Consider the following 17,058-nt stretch of genomic DNA (forward strand, 5'->3'; position numbering starts at 1 on the left):
CAAAACGTGTATTGGCGCCGTAGATCAAGATTGATAATAGGATAAATCCAGGTTAAATCGTCGATGTTTACATTACTCATTCACGACGAAGATATTTTGTGCGATTTGTAAAGTTGGCATACAATGGCCTTAGCAGTGGTCACAGTTTAGTGTTATCGTTTTGTGGAGTTTAAAGCCACCTCTCTGTATTGTTTCAACATACACATCCCCGACTCTCTATGTACTGAAAATTTGAGGCAACGGAATGGCTGAAAAAATCGAATGTCCTGTTTGTGCTCAGGGATATCCCCCAACGGAGATTGATCAGCATGTCAACAGGTGCTTATTCTTAAATTCAGATGGTGACACTTCTCGAAGGGATAAAAGGCCTGCAGAGTCAACGGGATCCCCTCAATCGGCTAAATTGTTGAAAACTGAAAGATCCACTCAATTAAAAGTTGAAAAAAATCAGGAGCCATTAAAAGAAGTACGGATTGAATTTATGTGAAATTCAAAAGAATAATACCATGCAAGTATTTGTTCATATTGTATCAGAAGTTGTAACGTATGATGCGTTTACAATTTTTCAGAATACTACTTACGACAAGTCTCCGGTAGCCAAAAAGAAGCCCACTCAGCCCCTGTCAGAAGTGATGAGGCCCACAGAACTGTCACAGTTTGTGGGTCAGAAGCATGTTTTGGGTCCGAATAAAGTTCTCCTGAAAATAATTCAGTCTGAAGACATCCCTAGCATGATTTTATGGGGCCCACCTGGTTGCGGAAAAGTGAGTCAGTGAATTTAATTTATGCCTGTAGTCCCCCCTTGAATTTCCACTATAGCCCTTCAGGAACTGTTTGCTTGGTGACTTGATAAATTCCTAGGACTTCTCTAGCCCCTGTGTTAATCTCATATTTTGTCTTTGCATTTGAACAAAACCTGAGGCCTCTAAATGTCATAGAAGTAGTGCTTTAACCTTTAATTATAATTTAACCTATAGTTGTATTTCACAAAAATAGTCTCAGTAATATTTTAGGAAAGGTCACTGACCAGAGGAACACTTTTTAACACTGAGGAGTTTACAAAATAAAACGTCAGATATACAAAACCTGCTAGCATACACTGAATAAATAAGGGTCTATAAATTAAATACAGAACACGAAAAGGAGTTTATTCCCCATGGGAAAGCCTTTATAAGCCTTTGTTATGAAACTAAAAAATGGAACCTAAAACATGACATGAGGCCTTTGAAGTCCTTCCTTTCATTTCATCATTGCTTCTATATTCATTTGGAAGGTGAAAAACTTTTCTACTGCATATTTCTGTTAGACAATGGCCACATCAGTGACTTATTGTATAAAATGTTGTACGATGAAAAAAAGGGGGAGACTATGTGGGGAGTTATACTTAGGCATCTTATGGATACTATCCTTTAAACAAGTTAACTCGCAAGTGATTGCCTATTTTGAATACATCTTCCCTCTATTTGGCTTGAGATACAAAATCATAAAACATGAGCTCTTCAGCATCAAATATGACAAATGAAAAAATTTCTTCATTGGCTGTGACTAAAGGCTCACGCTGGATAATTATTTTATTGAATTTCCATTTGGTTAGTTTCTCCATCATGGTTGACGTTTAAATGGTTTACTCGTGCAGCAAAATTTCAGCCACGATGAAGAACCTAATCTGGTGGAAATCCAGATAAGAATGTATTTAAAATGTTCTAGGAAAACATGAGGTCATATTCCTCTTACATACTCAATTTTAGCAATGGATCAGACTGAGAGGGTCAGGTTGGTTTGGTGGCAATTGTGCCGAGGCTCTTGGTACTAGGGTCCTATACCTTGTAACGTTTCAATTAATTTCACTTCGTTTTCACGTTACTTTCAAACATTTTATTTCACTTTAAATAATACATACTCGGGAGCGAGGGAACACCCGTCCGCCATAACTATTACAATCCGAGTCCCCCCTTTACTTCCTCTTCCCGCGCCGTCAACAATCCCAACAATTACCTCACTCCACCTCTGCTGCTTATTATTGCTTTTATTTCGTCACACCAACAACCAAAACAAACCACTCAAAATTAGGTGTTACATTTGCCCCATTGGAAAAGAAAATGGAATGACATGCAATTTTCTTTTTCAAAGCCTTCAAAAACAAAGTATTATGGGTTACGGGCGTGGCCCCAACGCCTTCAGTTTTGAACTTCCCCCTTTCCATCACACAAACACAGTTCACTCCACTTCACACACCGGCATTTCATTATTCCATCTGTCACACTTCTCTTACTTATCACTCCCCTTCTCCGTTCACTTTACTCATTCATTCATCACTGTCATCATTCATTCCAAGCATATAAATACCAACCATGCACTTAATAAACAATCAACAAACACTCCTGCAATCCTCCATATCAAATTATTACACATGTATTTACCCTCACTTTTCTCCTGTCACATCACCCTTCCACCGTCTCTCCAGGGTGTAACCACTCTCGCCACCTATCTAATTGCCCCATTTTAAATTTTACTCTCCTCCTTTTCTCCTTCCTCCTTCTTCTCTCCACCCGACCTTCGTCCCTTCTTACGTTTCCTTCACGTATCCTAAATATTCTCGCGATCCTCTCATTGTTAGAGTCACCTTCTCCCGCCGATCCAAGCTCGGTTATGTGACTGCTTCCTTCCGCCATCATGGAATTGACAAGGTGCTGTCGCTCCGGTTGGCGCGCCTCCGCTACATTGTTTAGTGCAGGCCGCTGATCAGCTGATCTCTCGCCCGGCTGATGAAAGTATCCATCGCCAAGAAAGTCATTGTCTCGTCGTCCCTCTCTCTGCTGGCTCGACGCCTGCCACTCCTGCTGCTGCGACTTCCTCGAGTCCCATCTAGGGATGGGCAAAAATAACCGGTTTTATTTATAACCGGTTTTTTCAGAAGGTTAACCGAGTAAAAACCGGTTATTTTTCGACGCCGGTTAACCTGAGTACTCGGTTTTTTTTGGCATAACCGAAAAATAACTTAAGAAAAATAATTTGACTCCTGATTCCCGCACTCTCTCGCGAACCGTTGGAACTACCAGCACTTTTGCCGCTGCCACTGGATGAGGTTTTCCTGCGCCTCTACCGGCCACAGAGAACATTAAAACCGGTATATTTTGATGCAATAGAAAAACCTAGTGGCCGGTTAAAACCTAGGCCACGAGTACTCGTTGGCATAACCGATGGCAGGCGGGAGAGAAAAAACCGGATGAGGGAGTACTCGTTGGGGAAACCTATCGCTGTGGGAAGGTTTTTATCAATGGAAAAACCTAGCGGCCGGTTAAAACCTAGGCCACGAGTACTCGTTGGCATAACCGATGGCAGGCGGAAGAGAAAAAACCGGATGAGGGAGTACTCGTTGGGGAAACCTATCGCTGTGGGAAGGTTTTTATCAATGGAAAAACCTAGTGGCCGGTTAAAACCTAAGCGACGAGTACTCGTTGGCATAACCGATGGCAGGCGGTTATGGCAGGTTACAGGTATAGGTCTTTTCAATGCATATCAACTAGTAAAAACTGTAACGAGCACTTGGTTATTCTCAGGTTATTGCAAAATAACCCGAGGAAAATAACCAAGGCGTTGGAGTAGCTATTGCGGAAGTTAAATGGATATGAAGTACATGAAATATTATATTAGTTTGCGAAAGCATGCCTGCCATGTGACCAAATTCAATAATACAAATATGAATATTGAAAATTCAGGGGGGAGCCGGTACCCCCTTAGCTGTTTATACAATCAGGATCGAAAGGATCGTAGTTCCCCATAAAATTTCGGGGGGGGGGGTTGTTATGGACCCCCAAGCTTTTAATAAACTTAGTTATATTCAAGCACAGTCATGGTTAGGGGGTTCTGTCCCCCCCGGGAGGACCGTAGTCTCGTTAGAAAATCTGGGGGGTTAGACCCCCTTAGATCTCTGTTATAAATTTAGTTATGTGAAAGAATGTCTGCGACATCGGAGTGGCTAGGGAGTCTCAGGGGACCCGGCCGCCTATAAAAATTCTGGGGGGGTATGATGACCCCCCCTAATTGTTTATGTAGATTTTGTTACTTTCAAGCACGGCTGTATCTGGGGGCGTCCTGGCCCCACAGAAGGGATCGTAGTCCCCCTTAAAATTTCGGGCCCCCCCCCCCCCCCCCCCCCCCCCCCGAAATGGCCCCCCTAACTTTTTTGTTTTAGACTCAGCTACATTCAAGCACTGTCATATTTAGGAGGCCCGGCCCCCCCTGGAGTACCGTAGTACCGCTAGAAAATCTGGGGGGCGGGACCCCCTTAGCTCTCTGTTATAAATTTAGTTATGCTATATATAAAGCATGTCTGCGACATCGGAGTAGCTAGGGAGTCTCAGAGGACCCGGCCCCCTATAAAAATTCTGGGGGGGGGGTCCCGCCACCCATATTTTATAGCGGGATTACGGTCTTCCAGGGGGGGCCGGACCTCCTAAATATAACAGTGCTTGAATGTAACTGAGTCAAAAACGAAAAAGTTAAGGGGGCCATAACCCCCCCCCAAAATTTATGGGGGACTACGACCCCTTCTGTGGGGCTAGGACGCCCCCAGATACAGCCGTGCTTGAAAGTAACAAAGTCTACACAAAAAACTAAGGGGGTCATCATACCCCCCCAGAATTTTTATAGGCGGCCGGGTCCCGTGAGACTCCCTAGCCACTCCGATGTCGCAGACATTCTTTAACATAACTAAATTTATAACAGAGATCTAAGGGGGTCTGACCCCCCAGATTTTCTAACGAGACTACGGTCCTCCCGGGGGGGACAGAACCCCCTAACCATGACTGTGCTTGAATATAACTAAGTTTATTAAAAGCTAGGGGGTCCATAACAACCCCCCCCCCGAAATTTTATGGGGAACTACGACCCTTTCGATCCTGATTGTATAAACAGCTAAGGGGGTACCGGCTCCCCCCCGAATTTTCAATATTCATATTTGTATTATTGAATTTGGTCACATGGCAGGCATGCTTTCGCAAACTAATATAATATTTCATGTACTTCATATCCATTTAACTTCCGCAATAGCTACTACAACGCCTTGGTTATTTTCCTCAGGTTATTTTGCAATAATCTGAGAATAACCAAGTACTCGTTACAGTTTTTACTAGTTGATATGCATTGAAAAAACCTATACCTGTAACCTGCCATAACCGCCTGCCATCGGTTATGCCAATGAGTACTCGTCGCTTAGGTTTTAACCGGCCACTAGGTTTTTCCATTGATAAAAACCTTCCCACAGCGATAGGTTTCCCCAACGAGTACTCCCTCATCCGGTTTTTTCTCTTCCGCCTGCCATCAGTTATGCCAACGAGTACTCGTGGCCTAGGTTTTAACCGGCCACTAGGTTTTTCTATTGCATCAAAATATACCGGTTTTAATGTTCTCTGTGGCCGGTAGAGGCGCAGGAAAACCTCATCCAGTGGCAGCGGCAAAAGTGCTGGTAGTTCCAACGGTTCGCGAGAGAGTGCGGGAATCAAAAGAGTCAGATTATTTTTCTCGGGCTATTTTTCGGTTATGGCAAAAATAATTTAATTCTCAGGTAAATGGCATCGAAAAACAACCGGTTTTTAATTTTCTTATCTAATAAAAAACAAGTAAGACTCTACGATAAACTACACCACGAAGAAGGAAGACGAAGTTCAAAAATGCGGTAGGTTTTTTTAAGAATAGAAGATATGCAACACGCAATGCTTTAGGTTATATAACCTGAATATAACCGGTTTTTTTCGTCCGGTTATTATACTCAGGTATTCTTATCACTCAAAATAACCGGTTAACCTAACACCGGTTTTTTTCTCATAACCGCCCATCCCTAGTCCCATCCGTGCTGCTGGTTGTGCTGGAACGCGCCTCCCGACGTCCTCCACGCACTCTCCTCACGGGGTCCTGATGTATGCCTCCCATCGAACGTCGGTACCTTCAACTGTACCGCGGATGTCATTGTGACGCCGGGTCTCGCGTCTTTCTCATGCACGATGCGTTGGACCGCCTCCTCATCCAGCCCAGCTGCCTTTGTGGTGGATTGTTGTCCGTCCGCCATCTTCCCGGGCACTTCCTCCGCTTGTTTTTCCTTTCTCCCCTCACATTCTCGCCGAAACGCCGCTAGCCCTTCGTTGATGCTTTTCATTGTCTCCTCCAACTTTTTGTCTCTTTCTTCTTGTTTACTATCTCGCCTCTCCCGTTCTGCTTCCCATTTTCTATCTCGACTCTCCCGTTCTTCTTCCCATTTTCTATTTCGACTCTTCTGTTCTTCTAGCATCTGTCTTAAGCCGTGTCCCAACTCGTTAGCCATTAGGCATCATGTATTTAGCCAGCCAGATTCTGGGCAGCCAACCACAAGGGAGCATGAATTGGGACATCCTTACGGAGGTGCTGCCATCTACTGGGCACTAGGCCAATGCAAAACAAGAGATAATCGGAATGATTTGAACAAATGATGAACAAAACGAACAAAACCCACCCTAAATTGTTAAAAGGTGATTTTGAGTATTAGATGTCGGAGAAGAGTATTTAATCATAATTTTAGTATCTTAGACCTTTTTGTAATAGTAAAGTAGGGGTATACTTTCAAATTCGTATTTTTAGTTCCGTATGGTTTTGTTAAAGAGGTTTTAGCTAAGTTTGTGGCGAAATGTTAGCGTATATTCCTTTTAATTGGTTTGTAATATTTAAATCGTCTCTCAACAAAGTACTTTTTTGAATTCCTTATATTTTAGCAATTTAATTTTTAGTTTTGTATTATTAGAACAGGTCTATTTAGTCTATTCAAACGGTTACCGTCTGATTTGGGATTCATTTTCAAAATTTTTTAAAAGTATGGTTTACGTACATAAATCAGGTTTCGGTATCATCTTTTAATCACCATACATTTTAATTTTTGTTACTTATTCCGATTCCAATTTCGGGACTTTGTCCAATAACACATAATAATAATTGTTTATTCTTACGGGTGTTAACCTTATGTACAAAAAGTGTTAAATAAGAATTTAGACATAGTGTTACATAATTAAGAGTATATTAGAAGCATATAAACATCAATAAGCATTATTTAACACGTTAGAAAAGTAAACGGTAGCAAAAGATAACATGTGATCGGTATAAAAAGTTATAAAATAACATATACATACACAAGAAGCATATAAACATTAATTAGCATTAAAATTAACGCCGCCTTCTCTTTAACTAATTTCTCCGTAATTATTACACTTCCATTAACGCAATTTCATTATTATAAACAAAATAAAAATTAATAATTATTCGAACAAGTCTCAAAATATCAACACTACTTGCAAACAAGTACTATCCCTTGTTGACAGCCATGATGCCCTTTCTCCTGAAGACGCTTTGCACGCTTTGAATCATGGGAAAAGTGGGGCGAAGGATGCACTCCTCGATGCCTAAATCTGGCGGCCGCGTTAGCTGCCTAAATTCCCTCCCTTATGCTGGCTAACTAGTTGGGACATCCTTCCAAGATGGCGTCATGGCTAAATCCTGGAATTGGCATAGCCAAATGGCCAATTGGGACACGGCTTTAGTAGCACCCGTAGGTCACTGTATCCTTGGTCCTGCGTCTCCATCTCAAACTCATGTGTCTCTATATCTACCCCTTCTTTTATCAAAAGCGGTTTTAAACGCTCTTGCAGCTCAAATTTCGCCCCTTGGGTCGTCGATCCCCGATCCCTCAACAAACTTTGTAAATCTACCTTTTTCAGTTCGTAAAATTTTTTCACTCCCGCCATCTTGAATTCCCGCTCTCTACGACGCGACTCGTTCCTCAGGCGTTCCGTGGTCTCGATCCTCTCGAGTAGTCGTGCCCTACACGTTGCGGCGCCAAAATGTAACGTTTCAATTAATTTCACTTCGTTTTCACGTTACTTTCAAACATTTTATTTCACTTTAAATAATACATACTCGGGAGCGAGGGAACACCCGTCCGCCATAACTATCACAATCCGACTCCCCCCTTTACTTCCTCTTCCCGCGCCGTCAACAATCCCAACAATTACCTCACTCCACCTCTGCTGCTTATTATTGCTTTTATTTCGTCACACCAACAACCAAAACAAACCACTCAAAATTAGGTGTTACAACCTAGTACCATGAGCCTCTGTGCAATTGCCATGGTAATTCAGGAACCTGGGTAGCATAATGGTCCTCTAAGTAGACTGGATAGCCAAAGGTCCATGGTTCGATTCCTAGGCGATCCAGGGGATTTTTTTCTCATGGCTATTCATGTATATTTCACCACTGTTCGTCCCGGCAGACTTTGAAATATTACTCATACCACCATGGGCTGTGTTAGCATAGGTTTGAGGATCCCAACCGGTTGTGGTTTCATTGAGGTCCTTTCTCCCTCGCGTTGCCATCCTTGATGGACCGCGAGGGCCTAACATCTAGTACCATGAGCCTCTGTACAACTGCGATGGTAATTCAGGAAGGTGGAAAATTATACCAATGAAAAGCTGGACAATATGGAGATTGATATGGTGTAAAACTTGAGAATAATTTTTAATGCTCTTCACCGTGAAACCCTAAAATCTTTCATCTCCTTTCCATTTGCCAATTTTGGAAGTAACCGTGGACTGGCAAGGGTAGGTACCTGAAAGTGCATGCAGAGTGCAAAAATTTTGCGAAAGAAGAATCCTTGGTCGCCCACGTACTGTGAGTTACTCTGAAAATCTCCTTTTGGTCATTTCATCTTCTATGGTCGTTTGATCTTTCACTTTCCCTATGCAATATCATCCATGTAACATGTGCTAATATGTAATGCCGTACTAGTGTAAGTAGATGCAAATCAATTTGACCAACACACGGGTGCTTTAGTTACAAAGTGCATTTAGTTGCTGTTATAACGATTCATGCTCAATGGAAAATTGCTCTTATTGGTCAAACATTTCTCCCTGATCTTTCTTCCCACCATCCAAAGATAAATTCTCCTTTTCTTTCTATACCATCCATTGTACTCCCTCTGTTCTAATCTATACCGATGTCTTAATGTTTGTGGCCTTTTTCCTATTCTCCTTCCTCAAACAGTCAGCACTTATGAGAAAATAACTTTTTAGGTCAAAATGGGTAAAATAGTTTTTTCAAGTGAAACATTAGATGGTTTGTATCTCAAGATGTGTGACATGCATCAAATTAATTTTGATACTTAAATTAGGATTCTTGGATATACATAAAACTATAGCCATATTTTTTTTGTTTTGCAGACCACCTTGGCTCATATAATCGCCGATAAATGTAAGAAAAGTAAAACTCAGTGGAAGTTTGTCAAGCTGTCTGCAACCATGGATGGAGTGAAAGATGTGAAGGAAATTGTGAAAATTGCCCAGAATGAAGCATCTATGTTCAAGAAGAGAACAATTTTATTCATGGATGAAATTCACAGGTTCAATAAGCTCCAGCAGGTAAGATAATGACTTATTATTTAGCAATCATGTTACTATTTGTAATATTCAGTAAAATTTTTATTTCCATTCTACCATTTCACCAAGTAGCATTGTCTTTACCATTATCATTTTTTCAAGGCTTTCCTTTTTGTTTTGGTGGGACTTGTTTGAAACTGGGTATTAAATTCCTTTTGTTCCAAAATGATGTTAATAAATATGCTTGCTTTTTCTGATACAATTTGCTTGAGATTTCTTTTGGCTTCTATCAGGATCTCACATGTGATGACAAATTACTTGGTTTCTTTTTTATCCAAATGTGTCTTTCCCACAATTGTGGGGCTTGCCTTTTCCAACCAGCAGTCCATTATGGTCCATGAGTTTGTTGTAATTTTTTTTTTTACAAATCTGCACTTACAATTAATTACAATAACTTTAAAACGATTCCCATTTTTTCCTGTGAATTTTTAATTTGTATGATTTTTTCAGCACCTAACTTGAAGTAACGAGTTTTATCAGAGTTCAGTACTAGGATTCTTTTAGTGTCAGTCGTATGATTTCATGTAAAATTTGCTTTTATATGCTCAAAGCAAGTGATGGGTTTATAGGGAGATTCACTCTACATTCCTCTCTGTTTTCCTTGTTATAAGGTCATAAAACTTGTTGGAAAAACATAGGTGCAAGTGCAACACAATAAAGTAGTCTTTGGTGGATCCTTCCTTCTATGGTTGATATTAGATTTCTTAAGTGGGGAAGTTCTTTTGAGCTATCAGCTACATTTACACAGTTGGTCATAGCCGTAATTGCTTTGGTTAATTTTAGAAAGTTTGGAGACATCTTTAAGGCATATTTACACAAGTCATTTACCTGCATGGGTAGATGGGTAAACACATTCATCATCAATATTTCACCGTGTAAACACCCAAAATTGTGCCAATACGTGGATGCACGTCCAAGAAATATTCCCTGTTCTAATGTTGTGCTTCTATCTGAGCACTTGCCCAGCCTTGTACAAACGCAGGTTCATGCATTGTGTAAATACGGCTATAGAATATGTATCAACATGCACATCATTTATCATTTGCGTTTTCAAATCAATTTTCTTATTATTCAGGATATATTCCTTCCACATGTAGAGAGTGGCTTGATAACATTAATTGGTGCTACAACAGAAAACCCATCATTCAGTCTTAACTCTGCATTATTGAGCCGCTGTGCTGTCATAGTATTGGAGAAACTAATGCCTGAAGACTTAAGCACAGTGCTGAGGAGAGCAGTCAGTGAGCTAGGAGGGATAGTTAAGGAAGGGCATGGAGCAAATTCTTCCACTAGAGCATCTGCTTATGAAAGGTAGAGTATGGTAGTAAAAAAAATTCCTAATTCAAGTATTGTGAGAAAATTATTGATGAATACTCTATTTTTACCTTCTAGCTTTGTGATTGATGAAGCCTCTCTTAAATGGCTTGCTGAAATGTGTGATGGAGATGCTCGTATTGCACTGAACAGCCTTCAGATAACTTATCAAGGAATCATGAATTCTACATGCTCAAATGGAAATAATTCACATGTTGTCACTTTGGAAGATATTAAAGATGGTGTTAAGGTTAATTTCCATATTTTGACCTTTGTTTGTGTATAAAATCTCTTATATCTCACGTTTGATGTGATTTATAATGGTTTAAATTTGATCCAAATTAATGGTAATTTATGTTATGTACAGCGATCCCACATGCTGTATGATAAAAAGGGTGATGAGCACTATAACACAATATCAGCCTTACATAAATCCATTCGAGCTGGAGATGACAATGCTGCCCTATATTGGCTAGCAAGGATGATTGAAGGAGGAGAAGATCCACTCTTTGTTGCAAGAAGATTGGTTAGAGCTGCAGCGGAGGACATTGGTGAGTACATTAAAAAAGCAATCAAAGTTACAAATATCGCTGAAACATATTGGATGATGGATCTCGGAATGGGAAGAGGCAATGCCTTCAGCCAAATTAGGAAAGTATGTACTTAACAAGTTGCGTACGGATGGCGAGAATTCTCGTCATTTTTTTCCTGAATTTTAAAGCGTACAATACGTATTCATTGGTATGTTTTCAGTTGTTGTTCATTATTCATAATGAATTGATGCATCATAATGTTTGATGGGTGAAGTTATATTCTAAACATTAGCTTTTTAACCATGTATAAACCAAAGGCATTACGCCCTAATAGGCACATATTTCCAATTTCGGCGTTCCTAGGAATTTAAATTTATCCTAGGAAAATAAACCACGGTGCGCAATGTTTTTAAAAAAAAAGATCCAATTTACAAATTCTTGGTGTCTAAAATGAGCTAATTGTTAGATTAAATTCTGATGCATTAAATCATAGTAAGTCCTCCACTCTCAAACAAGATGCATTCCGAGGCCTTGTTAGTAAGTTAAAAACCTAAGCAAGGTAATAAAAAGTGTAATTATCCTGCAGAATGCAACACTTTTTACAATTTTGCATTAACCCACAAGGAAGACAAACTGATCCTGCTGGCTGTGCGATGCGGCTGGAGCCAAAACTTTCATTGCCCACCGGAAGGAAAAATGCTGAACAGTTCCTGATTACACAACAGTTCAATTGATGCTTTGTGTAGACTGCCCAAAAAGCGAGTTCCTCTAGGCCGCAAACATTGCGTCGCCCAACCTCAAGGGTACGCTTTTACCCTTCAATTTTTTCAATGATCCTATCACTGAAAGTTCGTAAGTAGAGGACTTACTATATAGAAGTTGTAAAAAAAATCTTATCCCCAGGTTTGTGCGACAACGGATGGCTGGGTCTGAAGTGTCTCAAAGACCCAGTTTTAGTTCCTATTTTGAATTTTGAGGTTTTGACGTGGATGAAATGTTTTTCTGAGGTAATTTTGGCATTTTTGAGTCCTATGGACAAAAATTTCAACATTTTACTACATTTTGATTACTTCATACCAAAATACTGCCTCAAAGGTACCTACTGCACATACTCTGATGCCCCATTCATTTGATAATTGGTGGTGTGATGGGCATTGCAATATGTACGGTACAGCTCATTCCCATGGCTTTTCCCTCCTTCAATATACATGCATGTGGAGTGGGGCTTTAGTAAAAAATAATGGCCATCCAGGAATTCATTTGAAATTTCAACTTTTTTAAAAGCACATGTACTTCAAGGGGGGCAAACAAGAATTTTCAGTTGCTCTATGGCCATAAATTGAAACATCAGAATTTAATTTCATTACTTTGCATACCAATAATGAAGCAAGAAAATTCCCTAATGTAAATTAATTTATTATTGGGGCAAATACACAATAGTTTGGTAATGTATATAAAATCTTCCCTGAATTATAGAACTTAAAAAATAAAAAAAGATATTTAATGAAAGGTGAATTTTAAAAATAAACCCTAATTTTCACTATGCTCCTCAATCAAAATTACTGTATTTCAGATTGCAGATCACTATTTTCCTATCTCTGAAATTTTTTTAAACCATGGGCATTCAATATTAAACTTTATGATCAACTCTAATCGAGCTGAAAAAAAGAAAAATAAATCTTGATTTATTCTACTGTAATTTTGAAGGTTTTAACTAATTTTGAATATTTATATAAATTTTTTCTTGGACCTATACGAATAGGTTTAGCCGACCCAAATGCTTTGACTCAAGCTGTTGCAGCTATGCAGGGATGTCAATTGATTGGAATTCCTGAATGTGATGTCATACTTGCTCAGTGTGTTGTTTACCTATCCCGTGCTCCCAAGTCAAGAGCACTGGACACAGCCATCAACAAGGCGAAAGAATGTGTTAGAAATCATCAAGGCCCTTTACCTCCAGTGCCGCTTCACTTACGAAATGCTCCTACCCGATTGATGAAGGATCTCAGTAAGTCTATTGCAAAAACATTTTTTCAAGCTAAGATTTCTTGTTTTTATAGTCCCTAGTGCTTGGGGCTTGCAGTTATACAGTTTCATGAAGTATTATCCACAAGTAGAAACCGTAAATACTTTTTGGATTCAATGCCCTTGCAGCTAAGTAAAAATCTTCATCATTCCTAGTGGGTGAATCTGAATTACTGTAATGATATCTGGTCTTTACTGCAATTTCCAAGCCTTTGCGATCTACCTTAATGCCTCTTGGTGACTGGATTGCATTTAGCAACAAGAGATCAAAGGTCAAATGTTGACATAATGTATCAGTCCTAATGGGTCCAAATGAGGAAGAATGTATTTTATATCACTAATACTTAGTACATAATTAAATCCTATGGTTTGTTTTGATAGATTAGGACAGAGCTCACCTCAGGCTGATGAAGTGTTAACTTCATGCATTCAGCGTTAGAAAGTCCTATCCCTGGACCACATTAGGTGGATTTAGGGGGGCAAGCCCCCCCCCCCCCCCCCCCCGCCCTCCAGATGATTGATAAGTAGACAAGATTTTTAATACGGTTATTGTTATGATGGTTTTTTTTGTGTATTACAGAGCCTTGATCATTTGATTTCATTTTTCAACTTTCATATTTAAAAAAAGAGAATATTTCGAGCAGTAATTATTGCGTTTGATCTCATATATGAGAGGACCATTTGCCTGTCAGGCCCTTGTGACCCCCAGGTAAAAATCCTGGATCCGCCCTGGTGGGTCACCTCACACTCTTGAGGTTTATGTGGGGATGTGTGATAGCTTTATCCAGGATTTGTACATAGCATATTGATGTTACTGCCTGCTTCCTTTCAGATTATGGAAAAGGATACAACATGGCTTCCAAAGAAGAATCAGGTCTAACATATATGCCAGAGGGAATGGAAGGTGTGCAGTTTATCAACTATTGTTAACATGCATATATTATTGTTGTGTTTATTTTACATAAACTCTTGTACATTATTAGGTTATCTTGCGAAAATATGATTGAAATATAAATATTTTAATATATATCCTATTATTTTTTACTTCTTGGTCAGTAATTAATAGATATGCCTTCTTCAGTGTTACTGGAAAGCCATGCTATGTACATACATTATTTAATTAACTGTATTCTGATATCCCAAAGAGAAAGAATACTGTCACTCTGCAATCAGAGATGTTTTGAGAAAAACATCTCTGATTGCAGAGTGACATTCAGCTGATGACAGAGAGAAAATTCAAATGCTTTCATTTCTTTGTTCAAAGTTTGTTAACCCTGGAAAAAAACCTTTAATTTCCAACCTTTTTACCTCCTCTGGTTTTTCCACTCTCCCGTCCCCCTCCACTTCTACCCATTCCAGCCACCTCCTTGAGCACTTTCCAACCCATTTCTCCTCTCTCAGTTGTACCTTGAAAATGATGTTGTAACATCGAAACTCGAGTCGAATTAAATTTTATTTTTGTGGAAAATTGCAAGTCAGTGTTTCATTATGAATCAATTCCACTCCATCTCGCTTGATTCTTCGAATTTTTTACCTTGGAATGATAAACTAAGGGAGACTATAACGTGGAAAAGGTAAGAGGAAGAAAGGAAAAAAAAAAGAATAATGCAGAAAAGAAGCAAGCTATTAGGTTAAATAATACGTTCCAACACTACCTTCAAAACACAAAGCTGATGAAAGAGCTTGATGTGGTTCATTCCACATGCAATTGCCACGATTTTAGGATTGTCAATCAGATGGCACATGGTAAGGAGTAATCCAAGCAGTGGAAACATTTAAATTCTTGGGCCCTGCATATGTATTCCTCTTATTATCTTCCACTCTACGAGAACTATGGTTGCAGTGATGATTGGTGGAGAAACTGAGATTAAGCTTGTGAAGAATGTTAAATTCAGTAATATGACTGTAGTAATTTTCTCAACGGGGTGAAAATATTCTGCATGTATCCATTGATTACCTGTCTGGGGAGTAATATTTTTATGCATGCAATACCATGTATTGTAGTAGGGGGTAACCTCCCAGCAGCCGCGGGGGTACGCACAAAATTACTATTCTACGAGGATTGTACCAAAAGTAAGTTCCCAATGAGCTACAATGTTGAGGGAAGGTGCTAGGCCGAATTCCACAACAGTGCCATGCACAGTGGTTCCCCTACTCTCGAGTCCGCCCGTACACAATAGGGTGGTTTCCTATTATTTTTTTATTGCCTAAATCGAAAGATTATTACACCTGGAGTACGTATTTCACGCTTTTAGATTTTTAAATGTCGATATCTATTTTTCGCGATTAAATGAAAAGTGAAAATTTTCAAGAGCGCGAAAACGCGACGCGTAAGTATGAATGCCGGGAAATCTCTCCGTAAGACTTATTTCTGGTTCCCACTGCCCCCCTGTGAGGTGACCTTGAGGCGAGGCTTAGCGCTGATACGACGCAGGCTGCTAGCGGGTAGCTGAGTACCCTGCTGGCTGGTAGCGCTTGTCTTAAATAAGGATTATTAATACCTTATCAAATGAAGAAAACTTTCCGACCTTAGCCAGTTTTAATAAGTGATTATTAAGACATGTTTCCCTCAGCTCTGCGCCTCATGCATGCATTGGTAACCTCAGATGATGTATAACTCCTATCTTCTCGTATAGAAACTAGGTCCCTGTGACGTCACGTGGAGTGGCATCGCATGGGCGCCAATCTGGCCCTTTTCAAATGAGGATAAAAATGGACCATTGCCATTCGTCTAAACCGCTATTTCTAAAACAAAATAATTTGTATATTTTGAATACACTAATGGTGGGTAAGGAATCGCAATGAATGCTTTTCGTTTTCTTTGATGAAGGAAACTACCCTATTCACTATGTCGCTCAGTATCATCATTCCATCCGTCAAAAATGGAAGTGTTGATCCCCATTCCTGCTAAGTGTGAGGTTCAAGCATAAATACAAGTTCTCCTTGCAAATAAGTTACTGCCCTTAGAGATTCATTGGCAGCTGACTGAAGTTTATGGTGAAGATTGCGTGTCCGTTCAGCATGTCCACAAATGGTGCAAGACTTTTGCTGAGGGTCGCACTAAAGTTCACGATGAAGAATGGAGTGGAAGACCACCAGTTTCAGAAGCGATTGTCCGGTAGATCAACAGTGAGCTGCTCAAAGATCAGAAGATCACTGTCCGTGAACTTATTGAATGCATTCCTGAAGCTTAAAATAACTTTAACAGAAACGTTGGGTTGTCGTACAGTGTGTGCTCACTGGGTCCCCTGGATTCTGATTGACGGACACAAGGAACAACACCTTGACTATGCTCGCAAATTTCTTCAACAATGTGAGGGGGGAGGCAACAACGACAATTTGTTGGATCTGTCATCATGGGAGATGAAGCATGGGTGTTTCATTATACCCCCAAAACAAAACACTTAGATGGAAAATGCTTCAAGAGCGACGATGCAGTCCGAGCAGAGGTCACACGCATCCAAAATGGGCTGGCATGAGACTTCTTCAACTTAGGGATAGAAAAGCTGGAGTGATGAAAGTGTCTCTTAAAAAATGGAGACAATATTGAAAAATAGGCAAAAGTGTAAGTTTTTCAACGTTGTGGAAGTCAATAACAATTAACAAAGTTTTCTATTTGTAAAAAATATGGGAACCTTACTTTTGGTACAACCCTTGTTTACAGTGTGTATTGTGATACTAAAAATGGGGGGCTATGGCCCCCCACTGAGCCCCTCTCTGGATCTGCCACTGCA

General features: G+C 40.0%; 1 protein-coding gene across 2 annotated transcripts; it reads left to right on the forward strand.

Annotated features, from left to right (window-relative positions):
* Nucleotides 1-16: 16 nt before the first annotated feature.
* On the forward strand, nt 17-14,351 carry LOC124169127 (ATPase WRNIP1-like). 2 transcript variants are annotated; one of them, XM_046547628.1, is made up of 9 exons: nt 19-220; nt 339-466; nt 570-764; nt 9,237-9,434; nt 10,528-10,763; nt 10,845-11,016; nt 11,134-11,317; nt 13,062-13,307; nt 14,157-14,351. In XM_046547628.1, the coding sequence occupies exons 3-9, from the start codon at nt 633-635 to the stop codon at nt 14,252-14,254; spliced, it is 1,266 nt and encodes a 421-aa protein (XP_046403584.1). In that variant the 5' UTR covers nt 19-220; nt 339-466; nt 570-632; the 3' UTR covers nt 14,255-14,351. The 2 variants fall into 2 exon arrangements, with proteins under 2 accessions (XP_046403583.1, XP_046403584.1); XM_046547627.1 differs by having other exon boundaries at nt 17-466.
* The last annotated feature ends 2,707 nt before the right edge of the window (nt 14,352-17,058 follow it).

This window comes from Ischnura elegans, chromosome 12, assembly GCF_921293095.1.
Source record: "Ischnura elegans chromosome 12, ioIscEleg1.1, whole genome shotgun sequence".
Lineage (NCBI taxonomy): Eukaryota > Metazoa > Arthropoda > Insecta > Odonata > Coenagrionidae > Ischnura > Ischnura elegans.